General features: G+C 43.4%; 1 protein-coding gene across 1 annotated transcript; it reads right to left on the minus strand.

The window, feature by feature from the left end:
* Positions 1 to 4,031: 4,031 nt before the first annotated feature.
* Positions 4,032 to 9,595, minus strand: LOC115015898 (polypeptide N-acetylgalactosaminyltransferase 15-like). The gene is made up of 10 exons (XM_029443515.1): positions 9,066 to 9,595; positions 8,750 to 8,916; positions 8,466 to 8,670; positions 6,872 to 7,039; positions 6,020 to 6,137; positions 5,341 to 5,535; positions 5,131 to 5,262; positions 4,900 to 5,001; positions 4,317 to 4,460; positions 4,032 to 4,223 (listed from the first exon to the last, which is right to left on the minus strand). The coding sequence occupies exons 1-10, from the start codon at positions 9,593 to 9,595 to the stop codon at positions 4,032 to 4,034; spliced, it is 1,953 nt and encodes a 650-aa protein (XP_029299375.1).
* Positions 9,596 to 9,859: the final 264 nt, after the last annotated feature.

A 9,859-nucleotide genomic window follows, 5' to 3' on the forward strand; every position in this document is an offset into this window, starting at 1 on the left:
AAGGTCAAATTCAAGAGTCACTTTATTCAATCATATCTTCACCACCATTGTGTTTCAATTTATGATCAAATTGTATGTATTAATCATACTCTCACCATCCGTTTAGCACCCTTTATATTTGAGCCACACCATTCTTCATGTAAGTAGTCTAAATAAGAAAGATTGCTGCTATTATTTTCCCCTCACGGTAAATGGACTGTATTTATATAGCACTTTTCCAATCTTTGCAATCACTCAAAGCGCTTTACAACACATGTCAGCGTTCACCCATTCATACAGAGTCAGTGGCTACCATACAAGGTGCACATTAGCTCGTCAGTAGGGATTCTCACACACACAGTTGGCCATGCCGGGAACAATTTGGGGTTCAGTATCTTGTCCATGCTGACTGCAGGGGGTGGGGATCGAACCTTTGACCCTCCGACCACTGGACGACCACTCTACCTGAAGGATCTATTTTCAAGTATTTGACATGTTACACAAATATAGGTATCATTTAAACACTGGTTCAGAATTATAAAGTGTGTGTGTCACCAGGAACGTTCTAAAGCCTTTTTTTGCCTCTGACCTTAATTGCTGCTGCAAACCAAGTTTTTGTCACATTTTAATGCATTTAATCTTTACTCAATGTCAGCCCTGGCTCCGGGGGCCCATCCACATAGGCCTAATTGCACAACAAGCACATAACGAATCACTGGAAACAACAGTGTCTGTGTAAAGAAGACCCAAGGCTCTTAAAGGTGCGTACAGTTAGTACTGCCACCTCCATCCTGGGTGAAAGAGCCCCATTGGTCTTCATAAAGAGGCCACGGCGCCCTGCACCACAACCGCTGGCATCCATCTCGTCTCCAAGTTACCGCTGGAAGATCTGTATGTTTGTGAGAATGCATCATTCCCTGCGGCCATTAGTTTTTGATATGGGTGTTCACTGTATTGATCACACTCACCTCAGCATGGAGAAGAGATGGAGGATGCTCGGGATGGGAGGGGAGGGCACGCGAAAGGTCACGTGCAGCAACAGAGAAGAGGACAGTTTGGGGACAGGAAGGAGTAAGTAGAAGAAGAGTCTCAGGAGAAGAAGCATTTGAATGCAGACAGAAGAAGATATTTGCAATGAACACAAACTACATACTTACATACATGTTAAACAAAGTTATATATATATATATAACAGTTCAAACAACACTCTTGAGTTTTCTGATGCTCCAGCTGCTGTCCCTGAGCTCTCCTAGTTTCCAGTTTGCTCCCATTCTAAATGAAATGCATAAATCAGCTTTATAACATCTGTCAAAAGAGTCTTAAATAGTCTTCAATGGGATTTAATGGCTGCCACTAAATAGGTTTGCTGACAGCTGCTTAAGCTGCCATATGTTATAAATATTAAACATATTGCATTCTCTCAAACAAGCATGTTGTAAAGGACTATCTATTGCTTGACTATTGCCTAGACACAGAAACCGCTGTGAATGAATGTAATGATTTTATCTTCTACTGGGAACTTGTTGCACCTCTTGCCATACTCTGCCATATAAAGTGATATCAGAGGCTTTTGGATTTAAGTCATAAATCAGGCAGTAATGTGAGTTTTCAACGAGGGTGTCAGAGGTAGGCTACATTCTCGATCCATTTTAACTTTCACTTCCTTTTTTGTTTTCACAAGTCTTCTGTGTGGTGTTGGGTGCTGACCCCACGATGGGACAAGGTTGATGCACGGACTGTGGGCTATTCTACTGTCTGCACATTTTTGCCTTATTTTAAACCATAGTGCAGAAGTGTAGTAATGTGGTAACCCGTCCTTTTTCACAAACTGAGCATGCATATCCCATGAAGGTGAGAAATGAGCATCTTTTGTGGGCATGAACAAAGAAATATACGTTTATCCCTCAATGTTAATTTACGTATTGTGAAGTTACACCTCAGACAGGTTTAACAGAGAAATCCAAAAAGATTTAGTTTGTGATCTGTGAAGGTAGTTCTGCATATAAAGTAGTCACCTCTAATCACAGATACAGAACCGTATTAATATTAATGGTATTTAACCACGATTTAGAGCTTGGGGTCTCTGAGGCCACGAACTGGAATGATGCATCATCTGAAGCAGGTCGTCACTTCAAAATCTCATAATTCTCATAAATTGGTTAAAGTCATTAAGTATGTAAACAATGTTACGTTTTACTTAGAGCGTAACACACGGGTTAAACTGTCAGACCTATCCCTGGCTTTGGATTATTATTTGGTATACATTGTAGCTTTAGTACGTCCTGCAATCTCCATGGATTGATTTTTACTGTGAAATTAGCCTTTGACCTCCAGCCACCCTCTGAAGACCCAAAGCAGAGAGATGTTGCCCTTCTTGTAAAACAGCTGAGAAACCTTCAGTTAAGTAACTGAGAGAAGATGTATTAATCAACAGCGTGTTGTTTGTCCAAGTATTTGACCTTTGCCTCGGAGCTGCAGACATACCATATGACTGGTTTTATTAAAAAGGTGCTGTGTACTTGACTGGGCTAAGTGCACCATGGGTTAAGAAAAGCATTACCGTGACCCGTGTATAGGCGGTTCGTAGCACTCAATGCCTGGGGGGTCAAGTCTAGAGTTACTGAGGATGAGCTCAAGGCCTTTACTGCCTGCTAGTTGCCATCCTAACCCCGGGCACTGTGGCTTTAAGTAACGCCTACACACTGATGACCTGTAATGTAACAGTAAATACACATGATGCTGTTGTCTCTAATCACAGACGGCGTTCACTCTCAGTCACATGCACTTCAGGATATTGCTGTCACATGGCATCATTATGTTAGCTCCACAACCACAGAATGTTTATATGTGAACACTTTTATGGGAATTCTCATCCTTAAATCATATGGGGAGGTTATTGGTGTACAACAATAACAAAGTGATCAGTTGGGGGGGGGGTTTAAAGATTCTGAAGGCAGATGGCTCCCTCTGCTGGTGGCAGCTGATAACATATGACCATGCTTATTTATTTTAGATTTAATGATCCGGTAAACAGATTAAATAAGAGTGCAATGATTCCCAAACACAGAATAAACCTTTTATAATACTTTAATACATTTGTTTGGGGGGAGGAAGTTAAAGACATTTGTTTTGCTTTATGAGACCTCTCCTCAGGACTGCGTGGGGTGTGTGTACGGACCGCTTGCTCGACATTTCTCTCTTATTAGTATTGTTGCACCTAAGGTTTTCACAGTACGCTTTGACATGTCACAGTAGGAAAAGCGCATGTATAAGTAATCAAATAAATTATGACTGAATCCCATTGCTTCAGATTCAGCGTCCTGGTATTGTGTCACGCTGTCATGATGTTAATGAGTAGCTCCACTGAGCAGACATCTAATCAACAGAATGTGTGAAAGCACCTGCGTTTGCAGGGACTTTACAAAAGTATGTGGACGCCTGAATATTATCTGCTGCAGGCAGTTACCTTTCAACGCAAACCATTCAGAAAATGCACAATTGATTTCGATCTCTTCTTATTCTGATTGTTTTTTAACGACCGTGTTTCTTAATTCTAACTTCACTTTAGATAGAGATAGAAGAAGGGTGCACTGGCAGTGTAGAGGTGAATCTAATAGACTATGATTGTTGGTACAGACTTAATACTAACCAGTTCTCCTTCATTATTCACATCCAACCTGAGGTCCGTTCATAGAGATGTATCTGTTTCTAATGCGACTGACACAAAAACATTTACACCTGAATTGACAAACGCATTTACTGAAGCAAAAGATCAGAACATGTTTTTTTACACTGTATGTGATTAAATGAACATAAATACAATAATAAGTATTCCTAAAAAAAAAGCAGTTTTAAATAAAAGACTTTGTTTCAAAGTAATCATATCTATATCATATGTTATTATTTAAGATAATCTGTTTATCGTTTAACAAAAACAACTGTATTTGCAATCCTTAAAACAGGAACAAAAAGGCTGAGTGGAGTTATATTTTGTATTTCACTACTGTATGCCACTATGTATAGTACACATATGATAAATCCCTCTTTCTGTATCAGGCACCTTTAGGAGCTACTAGCTGCTCAAAGTGCCACTGTTGTCTGGGGTGATGGGTGCAGGCGCGCAGGAAGAGACCTCCTGTCTTGGCGCGGGTGTTGACTTCTTTTTGGTCGCTCTGTGGGAGCCCTCCTTCCTTCACAACCTCCAGACATAACTGGGACTGCTGGTGAACTAGTTGACCGCTCAGCTGAAGCAGAAAACAGACACACCGAGTGAGCCAAACGCCCACTGTTACCATCTACTCAGATATGAAACAAAGAAGTTGAACTCTCTGCCTTGCCTTTATGAACTTCCACTGGAGTCTGCTGGCGGTCGGTCGGTGTGTGGGGCACGGAGATAAGACCGCCCTCTCTCCCTTGGCGTCCAAACACAAAGCCCCCATGGGACCCCATCGCACTTCAAACTCAGAGTTTAAATCGCAGTGCTGCGATGACAAGAGAGATCATCTTTGCCACTGTGTGTTACCTGTCTGCAGAGGTGGGGCCAAGTCATTGTTTTACAAGTCTTTACTCTCAAGTCCCAGGTGCTGAACTCAGTATTGTAACGTTAGTTCTCCCCTGCAACTTGATGGGACGCAGTCAGAGTGGTTCAAACAAAGTGGATTTGGGGAATTGAGTATCGACTTGCTGGGAATGAATAGCGTCAATATTAGTTGATTCAGGAAATGAAGGGATATGAATTGATTTGCGTCACCTTTTTAAATAACATTGTTAATCTTTGTCACGAGTCATTGATGTTAAAGTCAAGTTGAATCTAAAGTCATCAAATTTGTGACTCGAGTCTGGCTCGAGTCCATGTCCAGTGACTCGAGTCCACACCTCTGCCTGTCTGTCTTAGATTTTCACAACTGTTTTCAAGGTTACCTGGCTGCCCGTCCCACTGCACGGTGCTACGTTCATGGCCCCGCCCTGCGGCCCCTGCCCTCTGGGGTAGTCTGCACAGCTGCCAGTGCCGACATTGTACAGCTTCAAACAGGCACAAATGGGACACATCAGTCTGTCGTGTCCATCAACGTGTAGTAAACTGTGTGTGTGTGTGTGTGTGTGTGTGTGTGTGTGTGTGTGTGTGTGTGTGTGTGTGTGCGTGCTTGCTACCTCGCCTGACAGTGCAGGTCTGTCGTGGGGGATGTACAGCTGCGGATAAACTGCAGTCAGGTACCAGTGGAAGTTCCTACAGCCCAGACTCCTTTTCAGCCGCAGACGCTCCGTGATGTTAGGGCTCTCCGACTGCACCGAAGGAAGAACAATTTAAAACTTAAAAACTCACCAACCAAACTCACATATCTATTTGTCAAGAATACACACCTGCCTGATGAAATGAGCAAGTGTGTCTCTCCTGTAGAAGATCTTCCTGTATGCGTCCATCCAGGTGTCTGCAATCCGGATCTTGTTCCTCTCTAGCAGCTCCTGGTCGGGGAAGCGGTAAGGCAGGTAGTGGTGGTCTAGGTGGGCAACATGGGAGCAGGGAACCACCTCCATGGAGCCCCCGCATGACCACACCTAGGATAACAGGAACGGTAAAAACAGGTTTGTAACCCTGTAGTTTTTTGCTTTTGTGTGCATTTTACTATAAAGCAGCAGGAGAGCATGACAAGTGTTATACGTTGCATGTTGCATGTTGTGCAAGCTGCATATCGATATTTAATATAACAAACTGCATCTTTTTACCTCTATCGCATAACAAAATGTGATTTCATGTAACATTTCCTTCTCATACTTGTGCTTTTGTCAACTGGCCCAGACATTCCCAGACCAGTATTCAAACTGAGATTTCCATTTGCAGAAGGCATCATGTCTCAGCACAACATTCCTGAGTCCCTGACAGAAACTCAATCACACAGGCAAAGCATCGCTTAAAAAGCTTACGTGACTTAAGGTGAAAGAGAAACACAATCTGTCATCCCTCTGTGCTGTGTGAGCAAGTGAATGAAGAGGATTTGAATGGGAAATTGACGATATATACAGTGTGTTTTATTTGCTTTACCCTGATAGACAGCTCAATTTGTTCCACTCCCCACAGCAGCATCCCAGGGTCGTAGGCTCCCACACTGTGGAAGAAATGTCTGTCGACGGCCATAACTTCACCTCCTAACGCCGGGCTCCTGTCAGAGACAGAATCAGCATCACTTTACTGGCCAAGAACAAACACAGGAGAGACAAACAGAGTATCACAGTCTTAGTTAGCAAGGACACACGGATCACGCACCAGAGCAATGGTTCTTTACCTGTGACCGTGTAAGACAAATCACACTCCTTGTCAATGGTTATATATACGGGACTGTATATTATGAGGTGTGAGCACAAAGACAGGTTTTATAGGCCTTAAGAGGTTGAACTAAGCAATGTTTTACTAGAAAATTGCAAAGATAAGTAAAAAGTGTAAAAAACTTATTTTAAGCAGTAAATATGCGGTTTTTGTATATATATTTTAGAACTTTCTTTTTCATATCTTGACCGCTCAGATCTATCTTGCAACCTCTCAACTATCTTGGAAACATTGGCCTAGAGAGGAAAGAAAGAAAGGTGGTCCGGTGCTGCATGTCATGCCCTGTCTCTCCCACTTTCTCTCTTTGTCTGTTCGATCACTTAAAGGCAAAAAGCCCAAAAAAGAATTGTTAAAAGAAGGAAATCAAATGTGCAGCTTTAGTAAAACAACATTTTCAGTTACATCTCTCTTATTTGCTGCAGATTATCACTTATGTATCCCTAAATATAGACAAAGGAAATGTGCTCAGTGCTTCCACTTAGTCCTTCATTCAACATTACTTCTATATAAAACGTTTGCACATACTCGTGTCATGAAAGCACATGTGACATCATTTTGCTGTAAACTCACTGCACAGGTCGAACAGCTGAGTCTGGGTCCTTATCTTGCAGCTGAGGTTTAGATTCCCAGTAGAAGTCCAGCCTCCAGTCAAACACTCCCCTAACTGGCCACTGGGTGGCATTGTACTGGAAGGTCTGCCAGTCTATCACATCCATGATGGGGGACACCACTCTGGTCCTGTACGGAGACGCCACATTCATCTGAACAGTCATGTTTCTATTCAAATGTGTCTTTTCTTCATTGGCATTTATCAAGAAGGGCGATTCAAGATGGCGTTCATGTTATAAATGAGAAGCGTGTTCCTGTCAGTCAAAGATTTGGCAGGATAAGAACGTATTCACAGATGGATTATGGGAAAGTAATGTAAATGTAAAACCCCACCCATGTTGGTTGGGGTCATTTTGAGTCTCTTTGTGGTCGTTTTCCGTCTCTTTGTAGTTGTTTTGAGTCTTTTCATGGTCGCTTTTTGTCTCTTTCTAGTCTTTTTGAATATCTCTGTGGTTGTTTTGGATCTCTTTGTCGTTGTTTTGAATCTATTTATGGTAATTGTGTGTCTCGTTGTAGTCATTGTGTCTCTTTGTAGTCTTTTTAAATCTCTTTGTGGTCATTCTTTATATCTTTGTAGTCATTTTGCGTCACTTTGAAGTTTGTTTGCATCTCTTTGTTGCCATAGTGCGTCTCTTTGTAGTTGTTTGTGTCTCTTTACAACTCTTTTGCCTTCTTTGTGGTCGTTTTTGTGTCTCCTAGTAATTGTTTGCTTGACTTTCCTATAAGAAATGTTAAAAAAGTGTTTCAAACAGAGAGGGCCCCTTGACACCTTGACCCCTTGGGCATGTGCCCTATAGACCCATTTAATAATCCAATCATCCATCTAAGCATATTGTCAGTGTGTGTTTATGAGTGTGTTTGTAATCCCACTGTTTGTGTTTCAATGTGTTTCAATGTGTCATAGAAGATGTGTTTTGAGACACACACTTTTTGTAAGGCTCTGTTCAAGTTCACATAAGTTATTTGAAATATTTCTCCCAAGAGGCCATGTGTGGTGATGCTTGGAGGAAATTATATGAGGAGATTAAAGGGGGGAGAAAGAGAACAAGAAATGGGAGAAAGGTCAAATATGTGGCTGAGAGAGTTAAATGGTTGCAGATTCCAGGTCTGAGAGTTCAGCCAAATTACCTAGTCTAATGAGAGCCACACTGCAGGCAGCCTGAGACACAAGACTAGAGCCAAATCATGAGAGCTGAGCTCTGGATACGCCCACTGCACATGTATCCCATGCCTTACTAATGAGTAAGGACAACTGATAACTCTGAACCCTCCATCTTCTCCCTTCTCTCAAGTGTCAAACAGCAGAACACATGTGAGAAAGAAGAAGACAGACAGAGTTTGGGCACAGCTGCTGGGTTGGGTTTTTCCAGATCAAATATTTAGATCCTAATTATTCTTCATTTCAAATCTCCGGCCAATTTGCATTATATATTTTTAGGATTCAGCCAACGGAGTAATTTATATTTAGTGTTATTATAGAGGAATCATGCATTGGAATAACAAGATTGTTGCACTGTTGTTTCATTATTTGTGTCCATAATTATATTAATAATACCTGTCCTGGACCACTCTCTCCAGCAGTGGTTCCAGCCAGCCCTTCTGACATTCACAGTGGGAGTCCATGAACACCAGCACCTCCCCTGAAGCTCTGGCAGCACCCAGAGTACGGCACCCTCCAACGCCCAGGCGCTTGGTGCTGCGAATCAAACGCACCCCGTCCAGATGAGACACATACTCACTTAGCACACTCTTCAGGTGACCTGAGGAGTAAACAGAGACGTGTGGTCAGCACAGGTCGAGTGGATGGATAAATGGATGTGGATAAACAGAGAAACTCACCGTGCTGGCTCAGGTCGTCCACCAACAGAACCTCCTGCAGATAATGTTTGGGTGCAGTATCCAGCACGCTGTGCACGGTGCGCAGGAGCGTGGACCAAGCCTCGTCATGGAAACAGATAACAACACTGGCCGACGGAAGCGACTCGCTGTACTGTCCCCTCAAACACCTGTTGATTGGGAAACACATTTACACTGTCAAAGCGACAACTTCAATAACTTCAAAAAGGGTTTTAAAACTAAAGTTGGGTCATTTCAGTGCAACAGTTTTGGTGTATATTTTCAGTCGTGCTCTTTGGACACTGCATCGTGCACTCACTCGGGATGACGCGCATCAGGCAACCTGCGATGGAGTGAAATTCTCTCGCTGACCAACTCGTTGAAACCGTACTTCCGCACCGCAGAAGACTCCGCATCCCTCTCCATACCCTCCAGGTGTAGCTGCACTGCTTTGCCCATTTCACCGTGCGTCGGAGGCGCAGGGGTGCGGGTATCCTTCTTTGCTCCGGGCAGAAGCACCTTGTAACTCCCCTTCTTCTGCGGTGGGTTCTTGGTGCCCTGCATCGATGGCACGAATAAAAGCTGGTCCTCTTGCATAGATTTTAGCGGGGCGAGATCGACACCGAGCTCTAACGCAGGGTCCCGGGAGTCCACGATGACCTCCAGGTCCGGGGCATTGGGAATCCCATGGAGGGGGTGGTGGGGAGGTCCGGGTTTCTGATGACTGTTGAACTGGTCCCGGTTAAAGAGGTCCAAGAACGTCAAAATAACCAGGGCGAACCCGAGGAGCAGCAGCCAGAGGCAGAGCACCCTCCTCCTCCGGACTGTAGCTCTGCCCCACAGCCTCATGATGAAGAGTGCAGAGGAGAGGGGGGTACGAAGTTGACCCATCTTGAATTCCCCATTTTTGAGCTTTGACTGAACTTTGAAGTTGATTACATTTTACCAAAGGGATGAGACTCTGTAGGGATTATCCAAAAAGTAGAACAAGAAAACACTCGCCCATCAGTCTTCTGGAGTGGAGCGCTGCATCCATGGAGCAGTAGACCTGGGACACGAGTGACAGACCAAGCAGGTTCAAGACAACCCCTAAACTTCTTCTTCTTCTTCTTC

The sequence above is a fragment of the Cottoperca gobio genome, chromosome 11 (genome assembly GCF_900634415.1).
Source record: "Cottoperca gobio chromosome 11, fCotGob3.1, whole genome shotgun sequence".
Taxonomy (NCBI): domain Eukaryota; kingdom Metazoa; phylum Chordata; class Actinopteri; order Perciformes; family Bovichtidae; genus Cottoperca; species Cottoperca gobio.

Excerpts from the sequence above, each read along its gene's own strand:
- LOC115015898 (XM_029443515.1), bottom strand. The coding sequence starts at position 9,595 with ATGAGGCTGTGGGGCAGAGCTACAGTCCGGAGGAGGAGGGTGCTCTGC. Across the intron at positions 6,138-6,871 it reads TCAGCTGTTCGACCTGTGCA|GAGCCCGGCGTTAGGAGGTG; the intron begins GTGAGTTTACAG and ends TGTCTCTGACAG. Across the intron at positions 4,461-4,899 it reads GCAGTGGGACGGGCAGCCAG|CACTGCGATTTAAACTCTGA; the intron begins GTAACCTTGAAA and ends TTGTCATCGCAG.